This window comes from Boleophthalmus pectinirostris, unplaced genomic scaffold (genome assembly GCF_026225935.1).
Source record: "Boleophthalmus pectinirostris isolate CB_2022bp ecotype Guang Dong unplaced genomic scaffold, ASM2622593v1 HiC_scaffold_19, whole genome shotgun sequence".
Taxonomy (NCBI): Eukaryota; Metazoa; Chordata; class Actinopteri; order Gobiiformes; family Gobiidae; genus Boleophthalmus; species Boleophthalmus pectinirostris.
Window position 1 is genome coordinate 20,154,429 of NW_026571140.1, and position 17,902 is coordinate 20,172,330.

The window sequence follows — 17,902 nt, forward strand, 5'->3', positions numbered from 1 at the left end:
TTAAAAATGTTGGATTAGAATGCTTAGGTTGGGCATCATTCTAAAATCTGAAAACTGAAGAGTTAATAACATGACAGTCATCGCATTTTAGCTTTAGCTGTTTTCAAATAAAATAAACTAACATGTGCTACAGTTGCTGCAGATGATCTTCATATCAGTTGCAAGACATGAAATAGATTTAGCTTAGATTAACTGAACTAATTAACAATGATAATAATAAAACTAATACATGTAGAAGGGTTAGAGAACACCACCCAAACCTGCAAACACAAAGAAAAAGTTAGAAAAAAATAAAAATAAAATACTAGTGTATTTCAGCAAAAGAGTTTAATATTCACCTTTGGGTCTTTGAGAGAAAGCTGACGGACGTTCAACCCAAAACACACAGTTCCGATATACTCTTCCAGCAAGGTGGTCTGAGTGCATAACAATTTTCCTTAATTATAAACTTGGTTCAGTTTTATTATTACCAACCACCCCAAACCGGGGGTGTCTCAGCTTTTGAATTAGAAGATCTGGTCACACTACTTATTCAGTTTGTCCAAATTTGGACCAGGCCACACCAAACACAATACAAGGCCCCAAAACCAAGTGCCACCTGTGGAAATTAAACATAATCCACAATTGGACCAGATCAAACCACAAGAGACCACACAGTCTCCATAAAAGTGTTTAGAATATGGCACATTTGGATCAGTTTAGGCCCAAATCTGAGCCATTAAAATCCTCAGCATTCAGATCATGTTTTGAGAGGACACAAGGTACAGAAAAGAATAAAAAGAAAGAATAGATGTTTTAAGATTTAAGGGTTACATCATGACCATTGGGTCTGGTCAAGTGGTAATGGAGGGAAACAGGGGCAGATTTTTTACATTCAAATAGCTCTTATTCAGAAACTAGAGGGACTATTGAAATAAGTAAGGTATCAGAATGTAGGAAAGAGTTAACACTCCAACAGGGTAAAGTTAAACCTGCAATATTATTTCAAGTTGTTGACAAAAAATTAAAATACTCATGTCGGTAACAGAGGGAATGAAATATGCAGCACTTTTTGGGCAATAAATACAAACAGTATTTATTACTAGCAGTTCTCACTTACATATCCTTAACAAACTGGTTTGAATATTTGCTTTATATAGTTTTCTATCATATGGTACAAGATTAGGTTGAAAAACCTCTTACTTTTTGAGTAATGAGATTTTTTATTAAGAAAGGTCATGTTAACGGAGGGAAAAGTAACGAGGGAAAATTGTGCAAGCAAGTAGAAGGTGCATGATTTTGCATAATTTGTCAGCTTTTTTCTTCCAAAAACTTTAATATTACTTCAAAATGAAAGGTAACTATTTCTATAAAATATGTCAGTCCTTCCAAGCAAATTTTTATCATTTTAAATTTTTTGAAAAATCATGTACCTTCATCAACAGTTCAAAGATCGAATAACACAAGATATGATGAAATACATCAGTTTATTTACATGATTTGCAGGTCTTTGAAATTTGGGAAATAATTGTTGTTCCATGTTTCATATATGGTATGTTTAAAACGTATGTAACTTTAGAACCAAAAATGGTACAGAAAAAAGGTAAACAGTTTCATAAACTAGAGTGCATATGCTATCTGTTGAATACATTTTTTATATCAGATGCATTAACTTGAATTTCTGGCCTTGCTGTATACTTCTGCTTGACCGGGCCCCATTGTACAATTTGAGGCATTTCGTACTATTTTAAATTTCCAGGATATATGAGAGAATTTTATTTTCCAAGCAGGTTTTCATCCCATTTTAAACCTTTGATGACACCTTTCCACTTTTTGAATTGCATTAGTTTAAATTTGCATGTCTGAGTGAGTGTGTGAGTATTTTAGGGCAGGTCCTGTACCATCCCTATATCATTCATGTGTGGAAAGTGATCATTTAATTCCAACAAGTTCACTGGGCACGGTGGCTGAGTGTCTAGCACTAATGCCTCACAGCAAGAAGGTTATTTGTTCGATCCCTGGGTCGCCCGGGCCTTTCTGTGTGGAGTTTGCATGTTTCTCCCTGTGTCTGGATGGGTTTCCCCCATCAACCCAAAGGTCTTCATGAACAGTTGATAGTCAAGGTCAGTTAAATTTAATCAATTCAATCATTGTGTGTCCTTAGGCAGGACACTTCACCCACATTGCCTAGTATGAAAGTGGTGTGTGTGTGTGTGAGTGATGGTGGTGGTCAGCGGGACTGATGGTGCCTATTGGCATGGGAGCTGCGCTTCTGTCAGTGTGCCCCAGGGCAGCTGTGGCTACAATAGTAGCTTACCATCACCAGGGTATAGAGCCTTGGTGTACATTTCTAAACCTTTTCATTGCAATTTGTGTGAAAAACACGTTTCCCCATGGTTTCACCCTTTGTGATAAATTACATTTTCACACATCAAAATACAGAGAGATTTTATTTGAGACACGTTTTGCTTTTGTTTCATGAGTTTTGTTTGTGGCATTTTGCATTTGTTTTTTGTTTTGTTTTGTTTTGTTTTTTTAAAGGCCTTTCTGTAAGTTTCCTTTTACCAGACAGTTTCAGGACACAAGGCAGCACCTTCATGTTTTATAATCCACCTTTTTCAGTGAGCCATTATTTGAAACACATCCACAGAGTGAAATAGATTTCCTTTCAACAAAAGCATCATTATCATTTGAAACTCATCACATCATCGCTTTATTTATTTCAATCGACTTTGCACATTGCGTAAATGTGAATCAGAGCACCCAGCAGCAGCTTCATTCATCCAACATTTACAAACGAATAGCAATTTATTATTGCAATAATGATTCCATATCCACAAACAAGACTCACCTGGACTCGTAAGACTCACCTGGACTCCTATGTGCTGTTGTCATGTTGATGGTGATCTGGGGCCCGCTACATTTTTGACGCGTTTTCCTGAATCCCATGGCCTTTTCTTTCTTTGTTGGCTACTATCGGCTTGCCATAAGGTGCTACTCTGACATAAAGCAGCGTTTGAAGTGTTATCAAGGGTGACTTTAGTGAAGCTGTCAACAAAGAAAACGAGTTGACTTGGCTCCCCAGTGCCAGGTCATCTGGTGACAGGTGCCTTACCTGTGCAGGTGAGCGCCATTTTTAAAAGAACCCAGCATACATCTGTGCTCACGTGACCACGCCCACCTGGCGGGAATCACCCTGCCAACTATCCCAAGGTATCTCCCCCATGGATCGATCTATCTGTCTATCTATCTATCTATCCAGTGTTTCCCATAGCACTTTATAGTTAAAGCAGCCGCCTTGACAACACTTGGCCCCCGCCACTCTATCTATCCATCCATCCATTGTTAGGCGTCTTTTATCAAAAATAACGACTAGAATCAATCAATTTAAATCACAAAAAATATATTCCCTTTCCAATACAATTCTAATACAGAGCTCTGGGTTAAATCGCTGCCCCTGATAGCCTACATCTACACAGGACTTACATCAGGCAATCTGAACGCCTGTTTCCCTCAAATGAGAGCTATAGAATAACAATATGAATATGCAAATAATATGTTGAGCAGGTTCACAGCTTGTATCTTCCTTGAAGTGTCTCTGCATTCCTTGAGTATGAGGGGATGACAGCCAAGTTTAAATTACTGCCAAGTCAGTTTGGATTAGCTCCAGCCCGAGCCGTCTCCACTGCTGCTGCTGTGCAATGAATTTCCTTAAAAGCACAAAACCTTGTCCTCTGCATAAGAATTACCTTATACGTTTCACACAGTAGAACCTTTAAGCATATATAAGAGTTCCAGGTTTAAGCCTTAACTCAATGTGTAACTCCATTAAACAATATTCAAACAAATATTATAAATTCAATGTTTAATATGCACATGTGATGCGCTCAAGAAGCTACTTGATACAGCCTTCACCATCCATCCATCCATCCATGCTCCTCCCCAGGAATGTTTTGAAGAGACTCTGTGCAGTTTGTCACATGCCAGTGCATTTTAGAGGTTTATAAAGCTTCAGCTCAATAACATAAACCTTAATAAATGTCATAGGTTTAATTTTCCTGACAGTGTCAGTGTCTCTGCCCCTGTGAACTTGACATGACACAGACATGAAAATAAAGTGTGTGCTTCACACAGAGCAGAAAGAACAACATTTATGTATATGTTCTATGACCAGCACAAACACTTCAGGCTTTAAGCCTTTATCAGGACACAGGCTGTTTTATGATCACAGGAACCCATGCTTGGATGCAGCACCTTTATTTTCACAGAAAAATACCAAAGCTGCCTACCAAAGGCTATTGTAGCAGTTCTTTAATCGTGCAAATAGAAAATACTAGAAAATGCTGCTTGTGAGCCAAAATTATCTGCACATAAGAGTGTATATAGATTTGAGATGATTTTGGCCAATTTGATATTTGACATATTTTGAGAGAACAAACTGTATGTAATGTGAAATAAGACAACAGCACCAACAGTTTATTGTACAATATATACAATTTATTGTTTAAAACAGCAACTGTAGAGTTTTGAGTCCTCACAGAGGACATTGAGCATGGACCGTCTTCAGCCTGAAACAACAAAAAGAAAAAGTTATTTCCCATCAGACTGAGCAGAGGAGTGTGTACTGATCCTAAAAGATGAGAGATATTAACCATATATGCATGTGCATTTACAGTTTTAAGTACATACTTATAGTTAGTTATAGACAACCTCTCCATACATTTACATTAAACTAACATCACACTTAAAGACACAAGTTCAGTTTTCATGGGTGAAGAGTGTAAATGTGTATTCTTATAATGCATAAGCTGTGTATTGTGGATAAACAATAAACCAGAAACCAGAACAACATTCGTTTCTTCCTGTCCCAATTGTTAAAGAAGACATATTGTGTTTTTTTTTTTTTTTTTTGTTTTTTCCTGGTATTTAGTTGCATTATGTATGCAATCAGAATTACCAGTAAGTTGATTTCTATTAGTCAAAATTTTTTTTTTTTTTTTTTTTTTTTTTTTTTTTTTTGGCCTGAGGGTGGCGATCGAGTCTAATGCAAAATATGCTTGGACGTCACTTCCACCAAAACACAGTTATAGAGGCAAGCAGAAAAATAGAGACTTAATTCATTGACTAACGAACAGAGTGGCGAATACGTACATTTCTCTTCTTCCTAAAAATGAACCACTCACTAAGACACTGGAAGGAAGCGGCCACGCTGATTGTAGCCGCAGAACAGCGACTTAGTGCGGGCTCTGTAACTTCAAGGACGCTGGGCAAACTGGGCACTCAACACCTGCCGCACTCGTCTTGTTTTGACTACAACATTTTGCTGCTAAAACGAAGTGGTAAAAGCGGTTTCATGCCCAATGCTTATGTGTTCCCCGGAGGACTTGTGGACTCCTCAGACTTTTCGATCGAGTGGCTGGATATTTTCAGATCTTTTAGCAGTAATCCCTGTTTGGGGTTGAGACATGTGAAACAAAATGCAGACACTAGACCCCCCATATTTGCCACTGATAGGTTAAAGTTAGGCTCTCCAATTCCAGGCGAGGTGGCTTTCCGGATTTGTGCCTTGAGAGAAACATTTGAAGAATCAGGCGTGCTTCTAGTTGTTCCTAAAACTGACGAGAAACGTTTGCTCAAAAACAAAGGGGGCACGACCCATCAAGGTATTAATGACATATGCTCCGAAGAACTAAAAAAATGGAGGTCGTTGGTAATCAAGAGCCCTTCTAACTTCATCAGGATGTGCAGGGAGCTGGAGGTCTTGCCTAACATCTGGGCCCTACACGAGTGGTCCAACTGGCTGACTCCTGAGGGCAGGTATGGAGGCAGAAGATTTGACACAGCCTTTTTTATTTGCTGCTTGAAAGAGATACCCCATACACTCCAGGACCAAAAGGAGATTGAACTCTTCCAGGTTATTGCAATAAAATAACATAATTTTTAAGTTATCAAGGTACTATTTGATTGTTTTATTTACAGTGGTCTACACCCACAGAGGTTTTGCAGAGCTATGAAGCTGAGGAATTCTGGATTGCCCCACCACAGTTTTATGAGCTGAGCCGTTTGTGTCAGTTTCCCTCATTAAATGATCTCCACCATTTTGCCAGTGAGCGTGCCATAGAAGGCTGTGAACAGTGGCTGCCAGTTATTACAGTTGAAAAGGACCACCATATCTCACTATTACCAGGTATGGAAATTCAGCTTGAAATACATAATTGAATATTGTTATTTTGTTATCCAGTAAGGATGATGTTTGTTCAAAGTGTGTTCTACCTGTATAATTTCAAGATGTAATCTTGCTTTTGTATTTATTGTTACTTTGTTCCAGGTGACAAGCTCTACCCAGTGAATGTGTCAGAGTCAAGCATGGGCCATGATAGAAGTTCCGCTCTGCACCGTATGGTGATTGCAGATTCGTATCATATAAGACTGCAGATAAATATCACTCCCAAGTACAAGCACGTGCTGCCTGTATTGCCTCTCAGCTCCAAAAGTCTGCTTTAATCTGGACCGTCATTTCTTTTAGTTAAATACACAAAGCGGACAACTCTGTGTTAATTCTTTAAAAACTTTAATGGGATATTTTACATAAGGCATCAGTGTCTTCTAACAGATGACAAGTTCCATTTTTCAAAAAGATCCTATTTAAAGCATTTTGAAGCTGTGTTTTTTTTCTGATAATATACTTTACTTAATAACATAACCAAAAATATTGTTCAGAAAACTGTATTACCTCAATTAGTATTGTATTTTTCCTTTAGTATTACTGTTGATTGTTAAAGCATTGGGCTTTAGTATTTGCAAATTGAGAGTAGCAAGTGAAACATACGAAAATGCGCTTAAAATTGAGTTTTCTTATGCACAAGACGTTTTGGCTTGTGAAAATATATGGGAGAGAGATACGATATGTTTATTTTATTATTTATGCATTTTAGTCTTTACTAAGATAAAGAGATAATGGTAGTTTAGTAAAAATGATGTTAAAACTGTCCAGATTAGAATATGTATATTGACCATTAGATTTTTTTTTAAGTTAAAGTACTTCAAGCTACCACCACCAAGTTTATTATGACAGATGTGACACATGTTGCCCTTTGCCTTCTCTTCTGCCCTTTGTTCAGGCTCACCTGTGGTTTCTGGTCTTCTTCTGTTAGACCAAAACTCGCACACTGTCAGAAAGAGGTAACATAGTTAGCATGTAGTGATTATATGTGAGAATACAACAGGGCTGAATCAGCCAATCTAGTTACAGATGGTAGTTTTAAATACACCTATGGTTATAAGGTATATTTTATTTCAACATTTGTAACAATCATTTAGTGCCATATCTGATACCTGTACACAGCTGACAGATTTGATACAGTTCTTGTGCTGTCCCAATCCATATCCATAGCATTGTGTTATTTATAGGACAGCCCCAATAAAAGGGATAAATGCAAATAATGCCAACAAACCTCAAGTGTTTTTTGTGATGGAAGTGGTTCATGTTTCCCTGAAAAAAATATTCTGTGACTACATTTACCTACATCATCAATATGTTTTAGAACTCGACACTACTTCCTGTAATATTTTACACTTGACATGTCAGAATTATGATAATTGTTCATCTGGTATTCTACCTAACTATGGAATTAGGGGGAAAACTTGTAAAAGCACTGTGTACAAGCAGTGTTAAAGGCAGATTTTTGTTCCAATCTGTTGCCATTGTGCATTGCATTGTGCATTACATCCTAAATTAACATTATTTTTTGTGTAATATTTTTTTGTATTTTTTATGGTCATTATTGTGTAATCTATGCTTATTGCAAGTCTTTCAGTAAAACTCTCATATTTGTTTTTGTTAGACTTTCAACAGCATTGGTTGCTTTCCATTCTCTTAAAGCATTATCGACATTAAGCCTTTGGCCCAGTCCTCAGTTCATCGTGGGTCTATTCTAGGAAACTCTTCAAAGTCTCTTACAACTAAAACTATTAGTTAAAGCAAATGAGCTACTGGCTTCTAGGACTGCTTTAAGCCCTCCTGGTTACATCTAAGACAGTAATCCTCTGCCTGCAAGCATCTATTTTCCTTATGTTGTAAATTTTACATGAAGGAGCACCAGATCAATGTAATGTGATATCAATATAAATATACTTTATTATATGTACAGTACCTGAAACAGCATTCAACTAAACCCTCTATTTAAATGTATTACATTCAATACTGTTTGCAAGAAAACCCTGAAAAGAAGGGAGAGTGTGCTCCCAATGAAGGGTGCAGTATTAAGACTGTGTCTTTCAAGTCCATAGGCTGCCATGATGCATATAGTGTGATACAGTAGTTAACGGAACAGGCAAATCTTCTGACTGTGAATTTACTGTTTTACAAAAGTGTCATTGAAAGCATAGGAGGGTGCAGCTGTTACGATGAAAGAGCTAAAACTGATCCAATCCGAAAGGGTTCACTCTCTTTCCCGTTCTGTCACTAACTGATACCTGATTTTGCTGCACTGAATTCATACATTTATAGCATTACTCAAGGGGGATACTTAACTGTAGGCTACAATCACGCCTGAGCTTTTCTACAGGCATAATCCAGTTGGATTATGTTGTTTATGTCACTCTCGCGGCCTGACTGGCACATCATTTTATGCCATTTTCCCCACTTTGTTCCCAAAAGACAGCACCTCCTGGTCAATATTTCCTCCAGATACCAGGCTTTCATTCTTATCAGCACTATACTATCTAATGCAACTTCTCAACACATTCAATTAGGACCCTCAATTTTAAATCGTCTCCGTTACTCCAAGGGCTGTCTTTCACGCCAACGTTCCATAGTAATTTTTTGGAGCATTTCAGGACATGTTGATGACTAAATACCCAAGCACCAAAGCCACACCGACAATCACGAAGAAAACCAACACTGCGCAGATGGATCCCAAACCCGAGCCTTGACCCCCTCCGCCCCCGTCCTCTTCTTTAGGCTCCTCTTCGCAGATGGAGATGACGCCCACTGAGGAATTCCCCACACTCATGTTGGACTTGAGCTCGGCGCCCGCCTCCTGCTTGGCCTCTACCGCCCATGGAGCCACCTGCACCTTCATCTCCATCTCCTCCATCATCTGGCTCACCTGGCCGATCTCGCACTGCAGCTCCCTCAGGTCGGCGGTGTCAATGTTGCTGTCTGCCTCATATTTCATATTCTGCACGCTCATGGCTCGCGCTGCCACTGTGGTTGTGCTGCCCGTCATGCCCGTTTGGATCAGGTGCCTAGTGGGCACCTTCAATGGGAAATCCTGCCCTATTTCCAGAGAGCGTTTCATGTCCACCTCCAGCAACTCCATGCTGCTGGAAAACAGCACCCACAGACGCTCATATTCGGCGCGATCCTCCTTGCTGATGCTCTTGTCTTTCAGCAAAGATGTTAGTTTAGTCCTATTTGCTACGGCCAACTCCTGGGCCTTTTTACGCGTCCTCTTCAGTTCCTCGCGTAAATTCTGAGAGTCTGATGTACTACCAAGTGCGATCACCAAATGCCTGTAGCAAGCGGTGACTTTGTTTAAAGCGTCCAGCATTGTTTTGCACTCTTCTTTTCCCATATCTTACCAAGACGTCGTGTGCCAAATAAGAGATGAAAAAACCGCGAGCTGTGGCGCCTTGAGCCACCGTCTTAGTTTGGTCCGCACAGCTCCAGCTCAAATCCCCTCAGCGCAAGAGTTAAAGCAAATTCCTTTATATCCATACTCCTTCCTGTCTGAAGCAGTGCGCAGAGCAGCTTAGATATTAATACGTCCGTAACCGGCTTTGGACAACACCATAACGCCGCAGATCGATTCTGAATTCACGGGTGACGTCTCCAGGTCTATCCAAAAGAGAAGCAAAGAGAAACAATCAAGGTTTATTTTGGGCCGTGGTAGAGCTCGATGTTACAGGTGTTGAAGAGTGCGCCTGACACACGGTGTCTTCAAAAATGATGTAGCCTAGGTGATAAAATGAAATGGACCCCTGCGAGCCGACGTGACGTCTGCTCCATACAATGGCTCAAAGTATGCTATAGTGCCCTTTCTGCCACAAGAGCTGTCCATTTATACATCTAACAGATGATGTTTAAATCGCTGTAAGCGCCTTCCAGGTCACATGTGCCCACAAAACACAGATATTCATCCATAGGCTGAAGGAGTGAGACGGCCACTTCGCTCTCATTGGTCATGACGCACCACCGTCAGGGTGAGGACAAATCTGCTATTGGTTTCCGTGTAACAGTAGGGCGGAGCTGTGTTGCACATCTTTGAAAGCTGATTGAAAAAAAAAAAAAAAAAAAAAACTTGCTGCATTTAACAGTCAGTAGAACTGCATCTCTTTTTCACTTATATAATTGGAAATTACTTTTCTTATATTTATAGGTCCATTTAACAAAGCCAAACTACGCTATTGGAAATCATTTATGAACACATAAACCCGTGTAACTACACAAACTCTGGGTCTACAAAAGTATAGACTCTTGGGTATTTGAGGTATTTCATTAATTTCAGATTTTCCTGAATATAATTACTCTTGTGCAAAATATAAATACTGTATGCAATGATAAACATGTTGGCATAACTTTTGAAACAGTTTTCTGGCACATTATTTGTGCTGTCATGTCAAATGGATCTGCAGTTAATGCTGCCACCAATATTACAGTATAATTCAATGGGGGGGCCTTTTCTCCTTGTGTGCAGGTGAGAGGAGGGATGTTTGCCTACTTTGCTCTTTTTGCATTATTGAAGTGGCTGGAGCCTAATGATCCAAAGACTGCAGTGTGAAGCCATGGGATTAGGGCAGACTCCAAAACGACAGGTGCAAAAGGAATTTTGGCCAAAGTATGCAGACTGATGTTTTATTCTTCATGTTATATATAGCATTTATAACTACTTCAGCAAAGTCCTATCTCATTTTGTAAGATCTCAAAAAAAGCATACACTCTGCCCTGAATTTTTCCATGGCAACTCTGTCACCTCATGACGAGTGCACTTCAGGTTTTTTTTCACAATACATTCAATTACTGTAGTTAAACAACTATGAGCTTCTTACACTCATGATCCTTATAGCCCGGTCATTGGAAATGTAGTTAACCTGCAATTGTCAGTCTAGTATGGAAAAACTGTCCAGCCAAATAGGCAAGTTGTTTGTAGTCGAATGAGTCATGAGTGTAGTATTGTGACTTTCAAAGTGGATGTTTAAGGGCTGATTTAGCACAGGATATGTGATCACAGAATATCCAAAACTGGAGCTCTATGTGTTTCCCATTCTTCATAGTTGTATAGAACAGCATATTAAAGATGCACCATGCAGCTTTTCTAGTGAGATATTAGAGAGAGAGATAATATATATATAAACAAACACACAATGGTGAGAACTGAAATTCATGTGCAATAAAGTATGACCATCATTATTATATTATATTATATTATATTATATTATATTATATTTATTATTTCTCTATCCACATACAATTTTAAACAAACCTTACAATTGGATTTGAAATGTAAACTTAATATTGGCTGGGAAGTAGGAACAAAACCACTGGATAGATGGGTTGAAAGAATATGTGTAATCTAGATTCTAAAGTTCTTGGGATTAGCACTATAATACCCACTAATGTATCTTTTAATGGACTCTTTCCTCTGCCAGACATTTTCATATGCAATCAATGCTTAAGCAGGAAATGGAACCTGTTCCCACTCTCTCACGTGATAGATAATGGCGAGGGCATATAACATCGTTTTAGAATTAAACAATAATGATCGCTGTGCATTACATTGCAACTGCTCTCTATTCATGCCATAATCCTTATGTAAAATATATGCAAAATGATATGTAATACATTATCATTGTCTGGTTTAAAAAGTGAGTAGTGATTTTCTCTATGCATCATCCAAACTACATTGGATTAAGTAAAACAACTTTGGGTTTAGGGTAGCATATTAATTTTATTTTAGAACAATTTCAGACAGATACACATTTCTGTTTTAATCCAACTATACACCTCTAATCATGATCCATTTGACCTTTAGTTTTTAGCACTTGGCTATGTTGGAATCAGACAGGATTAGCACTTGTTTAATCTCTGATCATGAAAATCTGACTTGATGTCTTGTGACTATTTTTGTCAAAGACAGATTAGGTTATACATGTGATTTTAACCCAGCAAAAATATCTGTTAGGCTGTGCGGTCAGCAATGAGTTTTATAAAAAAAAAAATAAACAAAAAACTAAAAGTTTGATTTTTGTAAAGACGTGAGAAAAATTCCATCAGAAATGGTAAGAAGAAGGGGACAGAAAAGAGACAAGAGAAAGACAGAAAAAGATGTGTCTTTGTTGAATTATTGATGGTGCTCCTCCTCTTCGGTCTGTCAGCAGGCAGCAGCAGCAACAGCAGCAGGGGGAACCATGAGTCACGCCTTCTCTCAAGGTCCAGACAGAGACAGCTCAGCCTTAAGTTTAACTCACATTCACACTCTCGTAAATCAGAATTCCCTTGACCCACTATGAAGCTGAAAGATAAGCTTTCCTTGAAAGCATCATATGAGTTTTGTATTGATTGTAACAAATGGATTTGCATTCAGGAATGCTGTAATGTCTTCTTGTGACTGCACACAGAGCAATCTAAATGAGAGAATTCCTGACATCAACTTATGTTATGTCTTTTATGTATATGCAAATAAGGCATATTTATGTTTTAATTGCAGTACATTAAAGAATACTGCGTGGGATACACACTTCTCCAGTACTTTACTAAAACATACAAATATTATCTAATATTTGTATGTTGTATTATACTATATAATAATTTTATTATTATATGAAAGCTAATCACTCTAGGGTTTATTCCAAATGTTGAAACTATGTTTTTTCATCATGTTCAAGCATTCTCTTTGTGAATTATATTTGGCTTTTTAAGTTTAACTGGAACAATGTCATCTTTGAAGCCTAAAGCTACAACATTAACAAACATATTTCGTCACCCAGCAATGTGTGACATCATGAAGCAATACAGAATTAGAAAACGTCAATGCTATGAACATCAACCTGGTCCAGGTCTGATTCATGGCTGTAGAGAAGCTAACAGATTGCCCTTCACACAAAATCCCTTTTAAACGGTTGGACTTAGAGAAGACGAAGGTGATGCTGCAGGGATAAGCTGGTGAGAGGGTGGAGGCCTTTTCCTCCTTGGTGTGGAACAGGCCTGATGATCAGTGTACAAATATGTCTGCTCTAATTGTATTGCAGATTTTATCCGAGGATATAGACTCTTGAGCGTTTTGTGAAAAAAATAATAATGATAATAAAAATCCAACAGATGGTATATTACACATGAAATAATGGACATAATAATGAGATTTATTTTGAAAATCACATTATATTTGAACTTGATGGCATTAAAAATATAGTTTTGTAAATACAAAACCCAGAGAGATGAAATAATCAGTTTTTTGACCTGTTTGGGATGGTTAGAGTTTTGAGCTTATAGATGCACAAGGTCACAGATCAGTATACCCATTGTTTATTCATTTGAAAACTCTTTATGAACATGATGCATGTTTACCACATCAAATACAAACATTATTGTTTCTATGCCATTCTTCACTTATGTAAACATTCTTTATACATCTTAAAGATCTTTAATCTTTCGGATATACCTAGCTTGAATAGTCTATCATAGGTGGTTGGGCTGGAAGGGGCGTGCACAGCAGATGTTTTACATACAGTTAGAGTGGCAGCACTTTTACAATCAGATGCTCATAATAGCCATAATGGAGAGAGAGAGGCAGCTCCAGAAATGGAAAGAGCCCCAGTCCTGCTTCAGCCTTTAAGCTGCTTTAGGGGATTGCTGAGTATTTTTCTCTGCCTTGCTCTCAAACAGACAGCTGATATTGGCTCTGAACCAGAACAGGAGAGGGCAAAAGCCCTGAGCTTTCTCTGTGCAGCTGCAGACGTAGGGCAGGAAGGGGCCAAGCTGCTTTGTCTTGACTTTATAATCTACTCTTGGAGCCATGTGACTGCACAGACTGCTGCTATGGGCCGCATAGTGGTACAAGTCAGCAATGTCCCCAGGTGACCACTGAATCTATGATGGGACCAGGCTAAAAATATAAGCACATGGTTAATTAGGGTTTTTGAGATAGCTATAATAATGATATTAATAACAATAATAATAATCACAGCGATAATCATAATCGCAATAAGTAACATCAAATGTAGATCAGCTTTGACTGACACATTATCTCAGCTTATTACTAGTTGAGATAATGTGTCAATTCATCAACTACACTTCTACTTTCATGAACTATTATACATTTATCATTTGTGCATTTAATCACCCAATTTAAACTAGTCTACCAAGTATGAAACACCTATTTAACTCTCTCTCATACTCTCATGCGTTTGTAACCTTTGCTTTGCACCTCTACCCTTGCTGTTAAATGTAGCAGCGCCTCTCTGTGGGAGTATACTTTTTGCACACAGGCTTGCTTTACCAATTCATCTCTTGTCTACCTTTAGTGGGCGCTGTTCCCCTAATAATTAAAATTTCCGGATTTTTCCGAACATATCCGAAAAATCCCGAGACTGACCCGGAAGCTCTGTTGGCCCTGTCATCCCGTTGTTACAGGGATGCTTCGTCCTATGATTTTATATCTTGATCGGTCACACTTGTTTGGGAGCTGGAGTTGCATATTTATCGAACATCAGCATGTTATAAACGTGTTATAGTTTTAACCATACGCACGGAACACAAAGGTATGTTGTTTAGGTGCAGTTTTTACTGTTCTTCACGACGGATATGTGCACGCTAGCCTTAGCTACCATCACAGGCTAGTTAGCTGCACGCTGAATTTACCTTCTATTTTTACAGCATGTACTTGTGCCTCATAGCAAGCTAGTGTTTGGATTAATGCAGCTTCAGTAATGTCAGTAAACATGCGTGAAACAGCAGAAAGGCTTAGCTGTTGTTTTACTATACTTAGATCAGTTCAGTCTCCACTATGTGTTGTAGCACTCAGTCCCGTTTGAATCTTGTACAAGCTTATGTTTGTGTTGACAGACTCAAACACCATATTATCCTAAAAGTGCGATTAATGATCGCAATTTGTGATACAAACTATGTACAAGTTGTATTGTTTGTCATGCCTAAAGAGTGCATAACAAATGTCAACATGAAGTAAAAGCCACAGGTATTAAGATAACATATTGAAAACATGCAGCATGGCATTGCTGAATGGGCGTGGTCTCTGTCCTATTAAACACCTAGCACTAGTATAACACATATAAATATCATACAAATCGTTTTCCAGAATCAAGTGTGTTTCACTGGAGGTTGTTTTGAGTGGCAAAATAATGATTTGTGATAATTATTTTTAGCCTTACTAACAGTGTCAGATGCCAGATAGATGATTTAATTGCATCTTGTTTAACTACCCTTGTCTAAAATTGATAAAATCCATAATATGCTTGGTTTGTTTCCTGCAGGTGTCCAAGCCCGGAAACACCTAATCCTAAATGCTGGTGGAGGAGGTGCACACTGCATCATGTTATTGTAAGCAGCAAACAAATTAGGTAGGTTTCCAGTTACATGTTTTTTATTGTCACTTGGAAACCAAGTGTGAGACTAGAGCTAGGCTTCAATGGTCAGAATTAGAGCAGTCTTGGGTTATTATCAATAACTCTGCCGCTACCAGACCAGTTATGTGGTCTGGACTAGACACCAGTGAAGAGATTTATGGTCACATGATGACCTAAAAGCAGACTGAGAAAGTTCCTGTGTCCTCTGATTTGGAAGTGTTGGATCAGCAGCTAATCGCCAATCAATCAATAAATCAGTACATATTAAACTGAGCTCTTTAAAGCCTGCATATCTCACAAATGCACTTCTTGGTAGTGTAGAACTAAAACTACTGAATGCGCGTTTACCATAGTGCATAGTTTTGATTTTAGATCAGATTGATGTAAGAGCTGACAGCTGTTGGTATTATGTTGAAGTGTTTTCAGCAGGAGCTATTATAGACAGCTGCAGATTCTTAAAAAAAATAAATTTCTGGTTTATTTATGTTAAGACATGGATAAACCAGAAAAAGACATTGTTTTCCCTCTTCCTGTTTTAGAAAACATGTTGCACAAACGTTATCTTGTCAAACTGAACTAACCAAGAGTAATGAAGGGCTAAGTGAACCCTGCTGGCTCACTAGCAGAAACAGAATATACTGAATTAAGTACATTAGTAAGATATAGATAGATAGAGTATATAGATATATAGAGGTTTGGTTTCTGAAGTTTGTCCCTTGTGGCTGCTGTAACAGGATTATTATTTATAGCCCCTTTACCTCGGGTTCAGTTTCACAAATGCACAGCAGTCATTGATTTCAGCCATTGAATCTGTGGACTTAGAAATCTCATTCTCTTGTCTGGTGTGACCTTGAGACACAAAATTTCAAGATGACTACTTTAATCATAAACAATTCAAAGTTTATTGTGACCAGAGAGGAAGTCCATAAATCCCCAGATGATCCCTCATTACTCAAATGTCTACAATGATACATGATGTAGGCATAATGTATATGGTTTGGTTTTGCTCTTTTCAGTTGGTTCCCGAAATGACATTTGATGGAAACCAATAACTGTTAGCATTCTGTTCATTCTTTATGTACATAATCATGTACATGTATTACATAGTATTCATTCTTGTTGATTTTATTGTGTGCAGGGCAGGATGCAGTCTTCCAACCATCGACTGCGAGATATGGAGCAGCACCACCCGCTGCTTTCAGCCTCAAGTGATGTTGAAGCTGGAGGTCTTGGGGCTGGTGTGATGGTGGGCAGTTCCCATGTTGGCCACACGGGGGGGAATCGCACTCTGTGGTTCATCCAAGATGGCTGTGGCATGGTGTGTGCAACCATGACCTGGTTCCTGGTGCTGTATGCTGAATTTGTGGTGAACTTTGTCATGCTGCTGCCTGCCAAGAGCTTTTGGTACTCACTCCTCAATGGTGCTGCCTTCAATTCCTTGGCTGTTCTTGCACTAGCCTCACATCTGCGCACAATGTTGACTGACCCAGTAAGCATAACTGATAAAAATAACTTGTAGTGTTTTTAATCTAAAATTGTAGTTTAATACATTATTCTTTGCTACAAATAGGGGGCTGTTCCAAAAGGCAATGCAACCAAGGAGTACATGGAGAGCCTGCAGTTAAAGCCTGGGGAGGTCATCTACAAGTGTCCAAAATGCTGCAGCATCAAACCTGAGCGAGCACACCATTGCAGGTCAGTCCAGTTGGGACTAGTCAAAGCATGTTTAAGGCCAATAACAATACATATAATGCATAATATGTCCACTTTAATGTGTGGTTTCATTACCAAATGCTGGCTCAATCATAATTACTTCAGCAACCGCTTGTTTTTGTTTTGTTTTTTTGCTTTCAGTATTTGTAAAAGATGCATCAGAAAGATGGATCACCATTGTCCGTGGGTTAATAATTGCGTGGGAGAAAAGAATCAAAGATTTTTGTTCTTTTCACAGTAAGTAGAAAAAGAAACTTTTTTTATAAATAGTTGAATAGGTTTAACATGCTGTATCATGTGTGTTTCCATACAGATGTACATAGCACTGATTTCTGCCCATGCCCTGGGACTGAGTGGAATGCACTTTTTTACGTGTATTAAAACCCAGTGGAACGGTAAATGATTTTACCCTCATAATGTAAACTTAATTATTATTTGGCAGTTCATTAGAGCTTTTAACTCACCATTGGCCAAGCATCATGATATATCTTGGTTGAATTGAAACTGTGAACAATTCTATTTTCTTTATTCATATTCAGAATGCAGTAACTTTTCTCCCGGTGTATCCGTGCTGCTGCTCATCTTCCTCTGTCTGGAAGCCATCCTCTTCCTCACCTTCACAGCTGTA

At 38.5% G+C, this 17,902-nt stretch overlaps 3 protein-coding genes across 3 annotated transcripts in view; 2 read left to right on the plus strand and 1 right to left on the minus strand.

Annotated features, from left to right (window-relative positions):
- The first annotated feature begins 5,047 nt into the window (after nt 1-5,047).
- Nucleotides 5,048-7,833, plus strand: nudt19 (nudix (nucleoside diphosphate linked moiety X)-type motif 19). The gene is made up of 3 exons (XM_055154586.1): nt 5,048-5,893; nt 5,959-6,166; nt 6,308-7,833. The coding sequence occupies exons 1-3, from the start codon at nt 5,150-5,152 to the stop codon at nt 6,481-6,483; spliced, it is 1,128 nt and encodes a 375-aa protein (XP_055010561.1). The 5' UTR covers nt 5,048-5,149; the 3' UTR covers nt 6,484-7,833.
- A 980-nt stretch (nt 7,834-8,813) lies between these two features.
- Nucleotides 8,814-9,557, minus strand: si:ch73-167i17.6 (regulator of G-protein signaling 9-binding protein). The gene has a single exon (XM_020941326.1). The coding sequence runs from the start codon at nt 9,555-9,557 to the stop codon at nt 8,814-8,816; it is 744 nt and encodes a 247-aa protein (XP_020796985.1).
- A 5,017-nt stretch (nt 9,558-14,574) lies between these two features.
- Nucleotides 14,575-17,902, plus strand: part of LOC110175300 (zinc finger DHHC-type palmitoyltransferase 7) — a 4,769-nt gene continuing 1,441 nt past the window's right edge. Inside the window, 8 exon segments of the mRNA XM_055154301.1 lie at nt 14,575-14,739; nt 15,469-15,555; nt 16,700-17,050; nt 17,132-17,256; nt 17,416-17,492; nt 17,495-17,511; nt 17,588-17,669; nt 17,814-17,899. Of these exon segments, the coding sequence (XP_055010276.1) occupies nt 16,706-17,050; nt 17,132-17,256; nt 17,416-17,492; nt 17,495-17,511; nt 17,588-17,669; nt 17,814-17,899 (732 nt within the window). The 5' untranslated portion in view covers nt 14,575-14,739; nt 15,469-15,555; nt 16,700-16,705.